This window comes from Rhinatrema bivittatum, chromosome 1 (assembly GCF_901001135.1).
Source record: "Rhinatrema bivittatum chromosome 1, aRhiBiv1.1, whole genome shotgun sequence".
Taxonomy (NCBI): Eukaryota; Metazoa; Chordata; class Amphibia; order Gymnophiona; family Rhinatrematidae; genus Rhinatrema; species Rhinatrema bivittatum.
This window is the reverse complement of record NC_042615.1, coordinates 460364093-460381581: the sequence shown is the minus strand read 5'-3', so window position 1 is coordinate 460381581 and position 17489 is coordinate 460364093. Positions and strand designations below refer to the sequence as shown.

General features: G+C 41.6%; 1 protein-coding gene across 4 annotated transcripts in view; it reads left to right on the top strand.

Annotated features, from left to right (window-relative positions):
- The window catches only part of ZDHHC21 (zinc finger DHHC-type containing 21), a 98618-nt gene that overhangs the window by 34862 nt on the left and 46267 nt on the right, over positions 1–17489 (top strand). For all 4 annotated transcript variants that reach the window (XM_029605688.1, XM_029605717.1, XM_029605707.1 and 1 more), the window contains one exon: positions 6750–6866. In XM_029605688.1, the coding sequence (XP_029461548.1) occupies positions 6750–6866 (117 nt within the window). The remainder of the gene's footprint in view (positions 1–6749; positions 6867–17489) is intronic.

The following is a 17489-nucleotide window of genomic DNA, read 5'->3' as shown; positions in this document are numbered from 1 at the left end:
GAAAGGCATGGTTTAATGGGACATAGCCGGCATGGATACACATGGGAAATCTTGCCTCACCAGTTTGCTACATTTTTTTTTGAAGGGGGGTTAATAAACTTGTGGATAATGGGAGCCAGTGGATGTAGTGTTTTCATTTTCATAAGTGTTTGATAAAGTGCCCCAGAAGAGACTCCTAAGAAAATTAAAAAGGCACAGGATAGGAGGCAATGTTCTATTGTGGATTGCAAACTAGTTAAAAGAAAACAGAGAGTAGGACTAAAGCAACAGGTCTCAGTTCTTTCGTCCCAGACGGTTCAGATGGGGCACGGGTAGTGGAACCTTCTGGGCCTACCAATGAAGATTTGCTAATCCACCCCTGGGAACAGGAAATGGGGAGGACGCCTCGCTCTCTTTTATCGGAGGTGGGTCGAAATCACATTGGACCAGTGGATCCTGGAGGTGGTATGAGAGGGATATGTGCTGGAGTTTCACAGTGTTCCTCTGGACCTGTTCATGGTGTTTCCCTGCAGAAGAAGCAGGCAGTGGAATGTACATTGTCAAGGCTTCTCCATCTGAGGGCTGTGATTCCATTGCCCGTTTCTCAAGAAAATACGGGTCGATATTCCATTTATTTTGTTGTGCCTAAGAAGGAGGGCTCCTTTTGTCCCTTCCTGGATCTCAAAGGGGTCAACTGTCATTTGTGGGTGACTCATTGTTGCATGGAAACATTGCGTTCAGTGATAATAACCGTGCAGTCGGGGGGAATTTCTGACCTCCTTGGTTCTGACCGAGGCATACCTGCATATTAAATACTGGTTATTTATGAAAGCCTTTCCAGACACCAATTGAACCTAATTTCAATTCAATTAACTAAGACCTCCCTACAGGGTAATAAACAACTTTGACAACTCCATAATGTTACTTTCTCTTTTAAATTGGCAGGTTTTACTTATCTATTTTTATTCTTTTATTTCACTGTTAATTTGCTATCGCCTTCTCTACATTCCAAGTTGTATTATGTCCCTGTTTTATTGTAACTGCTATTTTTTCTTCTAGCACTTGTTAATGTTCTAAGTATTTCTCCTTTTGTCACACCTTGTTAATTGTAAACCGGCATGATGCGATTCCCATCGCGAATGCCGGTATAGAAAAAATTCAAATAAATAAATAAATAAATATTCCCACCCTGCTAATGCACCACGTTTTCTGCGATTTATGATTTTGGGATACCATTATCAGTTTCTGGTGCTGCCTTTTGGTCTGGCCACTGCACCCAGAACCTTTTCCAAGGTTATTGTGGTGGTGGTGGCAGAGTTGAGAAAGGTTGGAATCCTGGTATACCTGTGTTTGGACGACTGGCTGATTTGGGCCAAGTCTCTGGAAGAGAGCTGCCTGTTGACCCGCAAGGTGATTTCCCTGTTGCAAAACCTCGGCTGGGTGGTGAATCTGGCCAAGAGTAGTCTTCAGCCTTCTCAGTCACTAGAGTATCTCGATATTCGGTTCGACATGCAGCAGGGCAGCGTTTTCATCCCGGAAGCTTGTATTCAGAAATTGATGGTGTAGGTTCATCTATTGATGAATACTATACGCCCAACAGTATGGTCCTATCTGCAGGTACTTGGTTTGATGGCGGCAATCCTGGAAGTGGTGCCATGGGCAAGGGCACATATGTGTTCTCTTCAGTGCTACCTGCTATCTCGTTGGAGCCCACAGTCTCAGGACTGTTCAATTTGGCTCCACCTGCTGAAGGAGATCTGCTCTCAACTACAGTGGTGGTTACAAGTGGATCATCTAAGAGAGAGAGAGCGAGAGCTTCCCTAAAATCACCAGACTAGTTAGTACTCACGACAGATGTGAGCCTCCAGGGTTGGGGAGCTCACTGTCAGGAACTGATGGTGCAAGGGTGCTGAAGTGCATAAGTGTCTCTCTAGGACATCAATTGGCTGGAAGCCCAGGCAGTCCGATTGGCATGCTTGCAGTTCACCGGCAGGTTGCAGGGTCGACTGGACCGGATAATGTCGGACAATGCAGCGACAGTGGCTTACATCAGTCAGCAGGGAAGAAACAAGTGCCTGCAAGTGTCGCAGGAGATAGACCAACTTATGGAATGGGGTAAAGTGCATCTTCAGGAGATCTCGGCCTCGCACATTGCAGGAAAAGACAATGTGAGAACAGACTTTCTCAGCAGGGAGAGTCTGGACCCAGGAGAATGGGTATTGACAGACGAGGTGTTTTCAGCTGATAGTGGATTGCTGGAGCCTTCCGTTTCTAGACCTGCTGGTGACTTCTCATAATGCAAAGGTTCCTCAATTCTTCAGTCACAGGAGAGATCCAAAGTCCTTGGCTATTGTTGCTCTCGTGCAGGAATGGCCAGAGGACAAGCTGCTACATGCCTTTCCCCTGTGGCCCATGTTGGGCAGGATGATTCGGAGGGTCCAGGGTCACAGAGGGCTGGTGCTTCTGGTGGCACTAGATTGGCCCAGGAGACCATGGTATGCAGATCTATGAAGGCTCCTGGTAGACTCCCCCCATAGGTTTCAGGTGCACAGGAATCTGTTGCGACAGGACATATTCTTCACGAAGATCAGTCTTGATTTTGTCTTACGGTATGGCCCTTGAAAAGACTCGCTTGCTGAAATGTGAATATTCTACGGCAGTGATTTCCACTTTGCTGAGAGTTAGAAAGTTCTCCACTTCCTTGGCTTATGTGCGGGTTTGGCGAGTGTTTGAGGCCTGGTGTGGGGATTGAGGTACTCTTCCTTGTTCGATCAAGATCCCGCTCATTTTGGAATTTTTGCAGGATGGCTTGAATAAAGGCTTGGTACTTAATACCTTAAAGGTACAAGTGGCAGCTCTCGCCTGTTTCAGAGGTCAAGTGAATGGTGGATCCTTGTTGGCTCGTCCTGATGTGGCCCGTTTCCTGAAAGGAGTGAAGCATTTTTTGTCCTCCTTTGCAGTTTCCGGTGCCCTTATGGAGTCTTAATTTGGTATTGAATTTCTTAGTGGGTCCTACATTTAGTATGATGCCTAACCTGAACTTGCGGTTACTGACCTTGAAAATGGTGTTTCTTGTGGCAATTTGTTCTGCGCGTAGGGTTTCCAAACTGTAGGCCTTGTCTTTCTGGGAGCCATTCCTCCGGGTGACTCCATACTGTTCCTTCTTTTCTACCGAAGATGGTCACTGACTTTCACTTGAATCAGTCTATCTCCCTGCCATCTCTGCACAGAGAAAAAGATGTAGGAGTATTGTCTATTGTGACTCTTGGATGTGAAGAGACCTATTGTCTGGTATTTGGAGGTTACTAAGCCTTTATGGAAGACGGATCACCTGTTTGTCCTTCACGGTGGTATTAGGCAGGGAAGAGCTAGCCTTGCGGGCTACCATAGCTCGCTGGATTAAGGAGGTAGTCATGGCTGTATACGTTGATGCTGGGAAGCCGTTACCTAGTCGGGTCAGGGCTCAGGCAGTATCATTGGCAGAAGTGTCTCCTGATGACGTTTGCCGAGCTACAACATGGTCCTCATTACACACTTTTTCCAGGTATTGTCTGGATGTGCAAGCCTGGGGGGTTGCACTCTTTGCACGTGCGGTTTTGACTGGACCACGGGGCAACCTCCTGCCCTATTCGGGTGTAGCTTGGGTACATTCCACTTATTTTGGATTCATCTGACTGGACACTAAGAAATGAGAAATTACTACTTACCTGATGATTTCCTTTTCTTTAGGGTAATCAAATGAATCCAGCTTCCCTCCCTTGGCTGCCGAATGGCTGGATTATGGTCCTCCTCCATGGCTATGTATTACAGGGATTACAGGTAAGTGTTCGTCCAGTCCCTAAACTAGTGTTAATACATTCTTGTCTGAGCTCAGTGTTACCTGTTGACTGAGTATTGAAATGGTTATCTGTTTAATCAAGTTTTGCTAGTCTGTCCACAGTTGCTTTTGAAGCGAATACTGGCAGACTGATGTCGGTGCAGGGGTATATATATTGTGGTGTCAGTTTGCTCCATCTCCATCTGCTGGTAGAGTTGCATAACCCACTTGTTCTGGATTCATTTGACTGTCTTAAAGAAAAGAAAATTATGAAGTAAGTAGTAATTTCTCATGTCTTCGGTATTCCAGTGCTCAGAGTCTGGTTTTTCAGGCTTTCCATTTCAGTTTTGTCTGCATGTTTGTTTCTAATTTGTAGTCCCTTATTCTGTCTTAGGTCTGACTCTGTTGCGCATGTGTGACAGAGATGCAGTAATTTTAGCTAGCATCTAGTTTCTCTGTAAGGATTTGTAGCAGTTTGGTTTGTTCTGTTTGCCCACTGGGATAGTGTATTAGTGTTCTAGGGCCTGGTGAAATGTTAGCCTTGCTGCCTTTTCATAGATAAGGTTGCTGCTGTTTGAGTCCTGAGAGTTACTGTTATGATATGGTAAAGTTCTATTTATTTATTTGCAGGGTTTGTGTTACTTCACAAAGTGTTTAGCAGTGAAGGGAATTATTTTGCTATCACTGAGGTGACACTGGGATTTGTATTTTTTTTTTGGCATGTCCTAGTTCAGTTCACCTGTTGCAAATCTTTTTATGGTTATTATGATTATTGCTAATTTATTGTAGTTTTATGCATTTTTGGAGAGGATTCATAAAAGATATATTGACATTAGTTTTATTACGTGATTAGATCTGATGTTTCTATTGAAATGTTCTTTGTTTACGTTTTACATGATATTGTGTATTTATAAAGTGCAGCAAATATAAAATAATTTAATATAGATTAATAAGGCATTTTTAATGTTGGTAAGTGCTTGAAGTAATAGAATTAAAATATTTTAAATTGTCACTCATGCATGATGGCTGTTGCAGAACCACTCTGAAATCTATTGTAGGGTGCATGCTAAAGTATTATTTATCAATAAGAGTACAAGTAGTAGGACCTAGATCTGTATGTCTACTGCCCACCCATGTTAACGTTGGGGCTCCCCCAAAAAGTCAGTTCTGGCTACACCACGGTTTGAGGGTAGTAAATTATGGGAGATAATGGACGAGAAAAGGATTGATGAATGGAGGAGAGATGGAGTAGGACAAAAAGGAGCGCATCAAGGAAGAGAAAGTATTAAAATATCCACTCAAGGAAAGAGACGAAGAAGTAAAAGGCACCAGAGAGAGAGGAAAACAAAAAAAGGAACAGAGAGAAGACCTGAAAATGAAAAAAAAAAAAAAAAATCCCACAATCAGCCAGAAAAGCAAACCAGAGACATCAAAGATTGGAAACTTTTATTACCTGATAGAGAATATTAATAACTCACCAGTATAAAATATACTGGGACACAAATCAAAGTCTCTGATCTGGATATGTCTCCCTCACACTGTAGAATTTGCATTTATTTATTTATTTAGATATTTTATGTGCCATTGTCCCACACGTTGGGAAGAGTTTTATTTTGCCGACTAATTTAGACTTTATGACATGTTATTAATTCTCTTGTATGCAGGACATACTCACCAGCATGGAGGCTTTTGTACTGGGCCCCAAAATATTTTGTGTTAAAGAATGTGCTTTTAGGTCTATTTTGAGAGTAGATTACTACAATTTTCCATGGGAACAGTCCACCAGACTTCTTCCCTCCCACCAAAATGAACTGCTCCCTCACGACTTGTCCTACAGGGGACAAGTTTCCAAATTCACCTACCAGAACTTTTGTAATCTTACATCTCCCTCCTTTCCAATGGAAGGAGAAGGGGCAGTGCTTCTTACCTGTGTGCACCTCCTGTGCCAGCTTCAGTCTGATGTTTGAATGTGTGATGCACTGTAATCTCACAGGATTGGCTGATTCTGCATGTTCTGATGTCAGATTTGAAGCTGGCAGAATGAGACAGACACAGGTACAAAGTGCTATTCTCTTGATGAGGGGTAGGGGCAGCGAGAATTATGCAAAATTTGATTTGCCATGCCACAAGAATTAAGCGAAAGTTTGCATGAAATATAAAAAGTTGAGAAGCCTTGCCCTGTGGTATATGCATAGGTCTTTACATTTCATATCATAAGCTTATGATACAGACTGAACTATTTTGGTAACCCTTCTCTGAATACTGTTTCTATGCTGTCTTTTTGGAGAGCTCTTTAGATTGGATATACTACTCCAGATGAGGTCACCCATGATTTATACAAAGCATTATCGCCTCACTGTTGTAATGCCACTCGAGTTCTTCTCGTTCTTGCTACTGTCTTATGACAACATTTCAGATCACTGGATAACACCCCACAATCTCTCTCATAGTTGGTGTACATCATTGCGTTCATTCTTACTTGCCACAATCTTAAGCAGGCCTCATCTTTTTCATCTCCATCTTATTTGTCCACCCATCTTTCATTGGAGCAAACTCCTTTATCACTATTCTCTGTTGCTCATCACTCAACCAGTTTTCAACCTAGTTCACCACCTTAGGAACCATGCCTAGGCTGCTCAGCATATTTCTGAGCCTCCTGTATGGGACAGATATAAATAATGCAAAGGCTACAAGGCTGGTATTGTATTCAGTGTGTCCATGTAAATGTGGGGAAAGAACATCTGTATAACCCTTCAGAGGCTATATTGAGTGCCACTACTATCTTTAATTTGAACATTGCCATACTAGGGCAAAATTGCTGTACTTTAAAGCATTCATTTTCGATGCTGTAAAGGTTTAATATTTGTGCCTGTGATTTCTTTGTTTTGTATTTTATTTTGTTCTTTGTGATGTCTGTTCCATACATTTATTCATTTCTTTTCTGCCTTTGCAGGATTTGTTTGTGTTTAAACACGAGCTGGCCCTGCTTAGAATATCCACTTTCATGGGCATAATCATGTTTATTGGAATGTGTGGCCTCTTTTATACTCAAATCATAGGATTATTAACTGTAAGTATTTTAATTCTTTAGGATTACTATTATGATTCTCTTACATACTGTACACTCTAAATAGAATAGTATTTTTTTTTAAGTGCACAGGATGAGTGCTACTGTTTTTAATATTCGTGAAACTGTTCCCCTAGAAGTCTGCTGAACTCCTAAAGCACCCATATTTGAAGCAGTGTCATAAATTACTTAAAAATCAAAGTATTTGATTGCTCCTTATTGATGCGACGTGTCAAATGGCATCTTACACACTGCATAAACTGATCTCATTCCATATGACACTTTTAAACATCGCTGTTTTTTTAAGGGTCTGGGTATTTTCAGGGAAGCAACTTAAATGTCCTGATTCACTACTGCTTTTCTACCATTCTGTCTCTGTAGAAAATATCTTGATGAACTGGGCCCACAAAATACCAAGAATAAATATTTTATTAATTACAGCAAGCACTGTATTTGTGTGTATTACATACTATTATTTCATCCTGCTGTACCGGTACAAACAGGTCAGTGGCAGAGTACACAGCTTTCTAAGTGACCTCATTGTCACTATATAGAGGTGGGTGTAGCACAGAGAAACCCAGTATTCTGTCTCCTGCAGATGGTAGAATAACTGGAGGTGCAGCAGGACTTTACTTCGGCCTGCCTCCTGCTTGGAGTGATTTAGGCATTGGCTAAGTCTTTCTAAAGTCAGGCATCTGGTTTCAGCCAGAATAGCGACCCCCCCTCAGAGACCCAGTCCCAGAAGGGACTTGGTAGAGCTCAGGAGGGAAGTTCTTCTGTTCTTGTAACTTAAAAAAAAAAAAAAAGAAAGGATTCAAAATTGGCAAAGGATATTTTTTTCTCTTTCTCTCTACCTCCTACTGCTGGACTGTGAGGATCTAAAAAAAAAAACTTGATCTTGAGCACTGGTAAGGTAGAAAGATGGTTTGTTTGGCCTGTTTCTGGCTCAGGTAAGTGCCTGGGGGTGCCAGGTGTCCTTTCCGCATATCTGCGCCTGGGCTCTTGCTGTTACAATAGCAGTTTTGTACAGGATCAAAAATGAGCAGACAACAGCTGATGCTATGGGGCCAGCAGTTGCCGCGGTGTCTATTTGAACTGCCTATATATCAAGCAGGGAAGATGCCAGAATGTTCTACAGCCTCGTGACAACCTTTGGGCACTGGTACAGGGTGGCTCATGGAAAAGTAACTCAGCTCCAATACCAATGCATTAGAGGCAGCCTACTTTTTCATGGGCCACCCTGTAGTATGGGGACAGAGTCTCTCTCAGCACTGTGCTCAGAACAGAGATCAGGGGAGGCCTCTGAGTTGGTGGGTTTGGTGGGAAAGTCTGCAGGTCTTTCTCCTGCAGCCATTTCTGATTCTTTTCAGCGTGTTTTCTGTACTTCCCCAGGATCTCCCAATGCTGTCTCCTGTAATTAGATCATCCTTTTCAGTTCCTAAGGCAGGGACTTGTATTTTTCCCCGGAATCTTCTCCTGAATTTTTATTTTAGATTCCTACTTCAAGCCTTCTATTCAGAAGCCTGGGGGTACGGGACAACTATCTCCTCCTTTGGGTGCCCCCTTGAAGGTACAGCCTGTGGATCAGGAGTCCAATAAACATGTCAGGTTGGTTTTGGAGTTTCAGTTCAGTGATCCTGAAGAGGCACAGGAGTTCCCCAAGGATCAGCTAGATTCGGCCAGCTGTTTTTCTGTGGAAGAGAGCGAGGATGTATCCGGTAGAGAAGATGATTCTATTATCCATTTTTCAGAGGAAATATCAGTCCTTATTGACCGGGTTGTATCTTTACTTTGGATTGCTTTCCCCAAGGTGAAGGAACTTCTATAGTAACATATAACTTATAACATATAACTTTAGCATAGTAAGTAAACTGACGAATGACAATAATCAGCAAAATCAGGAACTTCCCGAACATAGATGTGATGAAATAGCTCAGTTTTTCAAAAATAAAATCGATAATTTACTTGAGAGCATAAAAACCAACTCATCGCAGGAAGTAAAAATGGTACCTAGAGATGTAACTAGATGGAATGAATTCAACGAGGTCTCAATATTAGAGATAGAGAATATGAGTAAAAATTTAAACCCAGCTAACCATATAATTGATGCAATTTCCACCTTAGCATTAAAACCCTTAAAACAATTGATAGCCTCAACTATTGCTAATATTATTAATCTCTCATTAAAGGAAGGAATCTTCCCTGTTACACTAAAAGGAGCCATTATTAAACCCATCAAAAAGAAAAAAACATTGGATCCATCTATCTTAAACAACTACAGACCGGTTTCAAACTTACCTTTCATGGCTAAACTACCGTATTTTTCGCTCCATAAGACGCACCTGACCATAAGGTGCACCTAGGATTCAGAGGGGGAAAATTAAAAAAAAAAATTTGTGCTAAACCGGCTCTGTCCCCGGGTGTCTGTGCGTCTTATGGAGCAAATTAGGGGAGTGCATAACATTTTTTTTTCTTCCCATTTTGTTTTCGGGTCTGGGGAGGGCCATTTCGGTCCATTCCCCAGATCAGAAAACTGTTTTGTCTTTCTAATTCTGTGGGAAACCCCGCCCCCCCAAAAAAAACCCCATCCCAACACTTTAAATTAATTAACAACCCCCACCCTCCTGACCCCCCAAGACCTGCCAAATTAATTAAATACAACCCCCACCATCCTGACCCCTCCCCAAGATCACTGGGGTCGACCAATGGCAGCGGTAGCCCCTGTGACATAGTAAGGGCAAAGGGCCGTCGGCGCCATTTTGATTGCTGGCAGCCGACTGCCCAAGTCCAGGATACCACTCCTGGACCCCCGCTGGACCACCAGGGACTTATGGCAGGTCTTGAGGGGGTTCAGGAGGGTGGGGAGTTGTAGTAAATTAATTTGGAAGGTCTGGGGGGGTCAGGAGGGGGCGGGGGGTTTTGTTAGATTTTTAATTTTTTTTTATATTTGCTCCATAAGACGCACAGACATTTTCCCCCACTTTTGGGGGAAAAAAGTGTGTCTTATGGAGCGAAAAATACGGTAATCGAAAAATCAATACAAATTCAACTAACTGAACACTTAGAAAACAATGACATAATATATCCTTTCCAACATGGATTCAGAAAGCATTTTAGTACTGAAACACTATTATTATCATTGACATACAATTTTGAGAGGATTTGATAATGGATAACATTACCTTTTAATTTTACTTGATTTATCATCTGCATTTGATACAGTGAACCACATAATATTACTAGATAGACTCAAAGAGATAGGATTCAATGGCGCTACCATTTCATGGTTTGAATCATTCCTATAAAACCGTTTTTTTCAAGTTCAAATAATAAGCTTTTAGTGAGATTGGGGATTAACCATTATTTTTATGTGGATGATATTCAGTTGATTTTTACAGGTAACTGATGACCTAGATAAAACATTGAGACTAGCGGCGATGTATCTAAACATAATCAAACAGCTATTGACACAAATGAAGCTTATCATAAATATCGAGAAAACTGAATTTATACATTTAGAAAGAAAAGCTTCAAGAATCACTCAAACACCAATAACTATTAATGATAATCTAACAATCAAACTGAAAAGGTACGTGATCTGGGAGTAATAATTGACAATGAAATTTGCTTAAAACAACATATAGCTCAAAAGGTTAAAGAAGATTATGGAAAATTAATGACAGTAAAAAGATTAAAACCATTATTAAGCCAAGCAGATTTCAGAACTATATTACAGGCATTAATATTCGCAACCATTGACTATTGCAATGCACTATTATTATTTTTTTAATTTATATTTTACTAATTTTACAAATGTCATGACATAACATCAAAACACAATGCGGATATCTGTTATCTTAAAATACAAACATACAAATAAGATTGGATAATACAAAACTACAGAAAAACAAAAATTTTCAGTATAAACTCAACAGTCCAATATTGTCAACTGTATTATACATTTTCAATAGTTATCCTATTTACCATGAAATTAGTAGTAAACAATTTAAGATAAATTGAGCATTTCTTAACGGTAATACATCTAGGAAAATAAGTATAGCCCTCTTTCACTACTATGCGGCAAATTCTTTAGCCAACATTACTCCCAACTAATTTCTTAGCTTCTAGAAACACTTCTAAATCTTTTGGTTCATAGTATATGTACCTCGCGTTGTTCAATCTTAATAAACAAACATTTACAGGGATAGCGAACTACTATTTGGGCCCCCAACTGTACAGCTAGTTGTTTTATAGCCAGGAATTCCTTCCTTCTATGCTGAGTCACTTTGGCTATATCCGGGAAAATCCAGATCTGATGATTATAGAATTTAACAGCTCTGTTACACAAGAATAATCTAAGAACTGTGTCCCTATCTGAGGGAAATACAAATTTTACTGATACAGTTCCTCTCTTTTCCACAATCTCATCATTAGACATCTCAAGCAACTCAGTCACATTTAGCGGAGGTGTTTGTTCTTCACTCACGCTATTGGACGAAATATAATATATCTTTGCAAGAGGAACCAGAAGCCAACAGGTGTCCATGGAGATAGACCCCCTAATGATGTGGGCGGAAGCAAACCTGCAAGGGATCTCGGCCGCCCACGTTGCGGGAAAAGACAAATTCACTGCGGATTACTTCAGCAGAGAAAGTCTAGACCTAGGGGAATGGAGGCTGTCATCCACAGCCTTCCAGTTGATAATAGACCGCTGGGTAACCCCAGCCATGGATCTCCTGGCAACTCAGTCCAACGCCCAAGTTCCCAAGTTCTTCAGTCGCAGACGAGACTCGCAATCCCAGGGGATTGACGGCCTCATCCAAAACTTGCTGTACTCCTTTCCTCCATGGCCACTACTGGGCGGGATTATCCGCAAGATAGAACACCACTGGGGGTTAGTATTTCTAGTGGCCCCGGACTGGCCAAGAAGGCCGTGATACGCAGACGTGTGAAGACTTCTGGTGGGGAACCCCCTGTGTCTACCTCCACACAGGGACCTGCTCCAGCAAGGACCGATCCTCCACAAAGACCCAACTCAATTCTCTCTTACGGTCTGGCCATTGAGAGGACTCGCCTGAAGAAGAGCAGATACTCGAGGGCAGTAACTGACACCTTGCTCTGAGCACGCAAGTTTTCCACATCCTTAACTTATATACGAATATGGAGAATATTTGAAGCCTGGTGTGAAGACCACAACATCCTTCTGTGGACAGTCAAAATTCCTATGATCCTGGAATTCCTGCAGGATGGTCTGAAGAAGGGGTTGTCTCTCAACTCCATCAAGGTTCAACTTGCCACGGTGGCCTGCTTCAGAGCCAAAATGGACAACATCAGTCCATCTTCCCATCCAGACGTCTCCCGCTTCCTGAGAGGGGTCAAGCAAATCCGACCACCACTAAAGTGGCCGGTACCTCTATGGAATCTCAAATGCAAATGCTTGTTGATGAGCCTATTAGTTAGTCACCCAAAATACAGAAAGTAAAATTTGTGGCCAAGCCACACATTTTACTCTCAGAAATTAACAGCCTGCCAAAGGCAGGTGTTAATTTCTGATGGCACCGGGCAAGTGTACAGAAAAGCAGAAAAAAACGCTTTTGGTGTACACCCTCCGACTTAATAATAAGTTGGAGGCCCCAAAAATTTTAAAAAAAAAAACTTCTTTAAAAAAAAATAAATCTGCCCACGGGTTGGAGAATGAACGCTCAATTTTGCCGGCATCCATTTTCCAAACCCGTGGCTGTCCGCGGGTTTGACAACCGATGCCAGTAAAATTAAGCGTCGATTGTCAGACCCACTGACAGCTGCCACATCCACTAATAAGGAGGCACTAGGAACGCGCTAGTATCCCTAGCACCTCCTTAGCGCGGGCCCTCATTTAAATAAAGAATCGCACGCCCAGGAGAGGTGCCTGGGCACGCGTCGGGAGAGCGGGCGCTCGCCTCGGAGTGCCGGCTCTCCTGCGGAGTTTATTGAATCAGCTTGCTGGAAAGTTGGGTTGTGAAAAGGAGAGAAAGGAGATGATTCAAGTTCTTACCGGGTATATTTTTGCTGCAGTGTATATTTCCTTATCTGCACAGTTCTTTCCCTTTTCTAATGTATCTGTTCCTGTTAGTATTTGGGACAGATGCTGCATTCAAGGGGATCTTCCCTTCCAATTTTGAAGTGTTGACAGCTTGAATTTTATTATCAAGTTAAAGAGTTTGATTAGTGCTTTGTCATAGGTATACTGGGTTTATCTGTGCTGCACCATTTTTCTATATTGTTGCTAAAAGGTCACTGAGAAAGTTGTGTACTCTGCCTTCATCTACTGGGGACATAATCTACCTAACCAGACTGGTATAGCAAGATTCATGGAAAGAAAATTAACAAGTAAGAAAACTTTTGAAATAACCAGTACACAGAAGACATTCTTTAATACACATTAATTGTTTCTTTGCCCTGTGCATAACATTTAACATTCTTGAAGACAATGTTAGAAAAAGTATCATTAGTGATGATATAACTGGGTATGAGAAATAACTTCACACAGTTGGTTGCCAGAATATTTCCAAATATCTTAAATCAAAGTGCCAGTCACACTTTGAAAAATGACCTCAAGAACTGTAAAGAGATTTCAGGCAATACATCTTTCTGTGAATTGGTATCATCTGGAGTCCCATGTGAACACCTTTTAAAACTATTGTGGGGAATCTTAAACACATTTCCTTATCCTGCGAGGCCAGTCCAGTTTATACCACACGTCTGGACTGGTCTGGCAGATGGAGGTGGAAAATGAAAATTCTTCAGTGACATCATTGATATGAAGGAGTGGTGCGATGAAACATTTTCCCGGGATTTTCCATCTCCAGTGGGTGGCAGACTTGTGAAGTACTGGTACAACAGGACTCTTTAGCTCCCAAATCTTAGGTCATTTACTGATGGGTTCCCAGGGCTTCACTCTTTGAGCTGCAGCTGCATCTCTTGTTGGAGCAGCAGGCCCTTTTTTGGCTTCTAGGACAACAATTGTTGTCCTTTGACAAGCAAGCCTGAATTAGCCATGACTCATGGGCGACAGCATCAGTGGCGCCAAACGTATCCATCTCTCATAGTTCAGATAAATATTTATTTAGTTTGTGAGAGAGTTTCTGTGTGTGCACATGTGCTGCTTTGTGAACCCCTCAGTCTTTGAGCTACTGCATGGATGTGTCCCCTCTTTGAGATTGGTTCTATTATTCACTGTCTTATGGCAGTCCTTTTGCCTTACAGCCTTGGCAGCCCCTCAGCAGCATGTCTAAGTTCTTACCCTCCCCCTCCCTCCCCATCAAAAAGGGATACTATAGCTAATGTTCCTTCTAATGTTTGAAAGACTATGTGAGCAAAAAAAATGTTTGCGCAACTTCTTATAAGCCAAGTTCAAATTTGTGCTTTGAGTCAATATAATGCAAATAATATTGCGATTTCTTATACACATTGGGCCCGATTTTCAAAAGGTTATAGGTCCAGCAACACGTGTAAGTCACGGGGTGGGAAGGGGGCGGTCCGGGGCTAGGGTGGGGTCCAGAGGCTCCAGGCACAGCGGCCATTTGCTGCTGTGCTTGGGATTGCGCACTGGCAGTTGGCCAGCGCAAAAAGTAAATTAAAAATTTTGGGGAGGTTAGAGTAGGGCTAGGAGGAGGAAAGGTTAGGGGAAGGGGTGGGAAGATCAGGTTAGGGGGAGGGAACGGGGGAAGGCAGTGCGGCTCAGCGCGATTGTATAACATGCGCGCACATGTTATAAAATCGGATGTACATGTGCATGCGCCGGGTAGTGAGCACACATGTAGGCCGCGCGCGCTTCTTTTAAAATCTACCCCATTATGTTTTCCCATTAGTGTGGGGTTCACGACCTGTGTGCGCAGTTGCACAGTTTAGAAGGTACAATGACTGGTGAAACAGGAGTTTTGAATGTTAATACTATTATTTGTTTGTCACATAAAAATTTCACTTGAGAACCTTTGTTTTGTATTTTCTGACTATCTAAAACTGGACAGCAGGTGGCAGTGTTTCTTAAGTACCAGCAGCTTAAGCTGATAGGGTTAATTCCAGATGACATCATTCTGCCCAGGCTCCAAGAAAGTGACAGTTAAAACTGCCTGTGAAAATGAAAGTGATATTGGAACTAGGAGAGAGAAAAAAAGTGAGAGACCTGAGTGGACCAGCTGATTAGAGTTTAGCAGTTACTCTAACATGAAAATTCCTTTTATCATCCATTTGGTTTTGCAGCTTTTCAGTCCTTTTTTGTGTTCACTGTAATCTCTTTTTAATAATAAATTTATGTTTATTAGTACAGTGTTTTGTGACTGATTAGCAACCCAGGTAAGTGAGTTGCTTTAGGATCCCAGTATTTTTAGCAAATGGTGTGAAAATACCTTTCTTAGTGCTCTGTAACCTAAGGGTTGTTGTGAGGTCACAGTGTCCCGAGAAACCCTCAGGGAATAGCTTGTTGGCAGAGTACTTGCCCAGAAACAAGTGGAAACCCAGTTTTTGGTTGGGAAGTTGCCAGGTCACAGGGTTGAGATGTAAATGACAGTATCATCGTGAATCATGGTTTTGACTATGTACTCTGCAAAGGCAACAAATGGACCTATCACTAACCCCTCGTAATCTGTTTCCTTTTTTTATTTTTCTTTAAGCTCCTCTTCAACAATAGCCTTCCTTATAATGGCAGTTTAAAACGGCTCTTGTTTAAAATCATAGCCATAAGACTTTTTTTTATTATTTTATTTTTATTGCATTTTTAAAGTTTACACAATTAAACATTGTGAATGGAAAAATTAGGTGGGTTTACAGTGAAAACTTTTCAAATGAAAATGTTATACTTGTAATTATCATTATATCTTAATCCACCCTATAATAACAAGAAATAAGACGGGGTGGATGTATTATCTTAAGAGTGACAATCTAGAATATTCAAACAGAAAAAAGAAAATATGTGCTCATAAATGAGTATGCCTACTCATGCCATCTGTGCTGACTAAGTCACATTGGGGTGAGAATCTAGAAAGAAACGTAGTTGGGACGGTTCAAAAAATACATAGGTCAAATTTGCATGCATAACTACACATTTATAGGGATAACGCAAACAATGCTTCTGCTCTCATTTCTATGAATTTCTTTCTTCTTTCCTGTGTTGCGCGAGTAATATCAGAAAATAACCACACTTTGTAGCCATAATACAACTCTGTTTTTTCGTAGTAGATCAATCCCAGTATATTGTTTTTCTCGCTTAAAAAAGCAAAATAAACAAATAGAACACCTCTTGTATCTACTTTATCTTCATGAGACAGCTCCAATAGTTCAGTGACTTTCAACTGTTATTGTGGTTCTAAATTCTCTCGATCCCCTTCTATTTTCTTCTGTGGTAAATAGTACGCTTTTGATATTAAGGATAGCGCCTCTGTGGGAATCTTTAATATAACATTTAAGTAATTCTTGAACATATCCAAAACTGAAAATTGGGTTATAATCGGAAAATTCAGTACCCTTATATTTAAACTATGGAGTGAGTTCTCAATATTTTCAATCTTCTTATTCTGCACAGCTTCATGTTGAATTGCATATTGTTGGTAACTTTCCATTACTTTAATTTTCTTATCTATTTCGTGTAACTTCTTTTCCTGGTCTTCAATCTTTTTTTTCGTTCTCCATGCTTCGTTTATTTGAATCTGTGCGTATTTTGGAGAGTTTAATAATCGCTCCTTCAATGGCTGCCAAAGCTTCCCATATCGACTCAATTGTGATTACCATGGGTTTTACAAGGAAAGAAGTCAAAACTTGAGGAGACTCACCCATTTGCGTGGCTTCAGACACAATGTCCCAAATCATTTCCAGCATCTGAGGATCTGGTTCCGTATCCTCCGACATTTGAGGTAAATATAATCCAATTTGTGGAACAACCATCTGCCGTCCTGCAGAGGTTTCTCTTTCTTTGAGGGATACTCCTCCCGGTTCACCTCCCTTCTGGCCTCTTGGCTCTATGGGGTTCTCCGGAAGGCTCATGCTGATATTATCCTGCATCTCTCTTTCCCGCTGGGGAGGGGACGGTGTCTTTGGCGAGCCAGGACATGGCGAGATTTCATCTGCCAATGGCGGAGGCATTCGCTCTCTGCCTCCGTCCTCCGTCCTCCTGGCTCTTTCGGCGTCGATGTGAAGAAGGTTTGGATAGACATTTGCCGTACCTCTGGACTTGCTGAAGCAGCCTGGCTCTCACGTAGCAGGGCATTACATTTGGTATGTGGCATATTTGAAAGTCTTAGGCAAAGGAAATCTGGTTTTTAAGAAAAAATCTGAGGAGCAACCTTCTCCCACTCCTCATTCGGGCGCTATCTTGACTCCACCCCCGAGCCATAAGACTTCTAACCCTTCCTGAAACAGGTATCAAACTTGAAGAAACCCTTATAAGGTCATTTAGACTGTCTGATAGATAGCCATGACTTAAAGCAGAAGTGCTTTAACAACATTGCTTAAACAGATTACCGCTTGCACCGATAAAACATTCAGCGAGAACCCATGCTTGAATATTAGCTCTTTTTTATTCAATTCTCGAGAGAAACATCTCCTTCCAGAGGGGTAGTTCGTTTACTGGCTTGTTCAGAGACCATTGTAGCA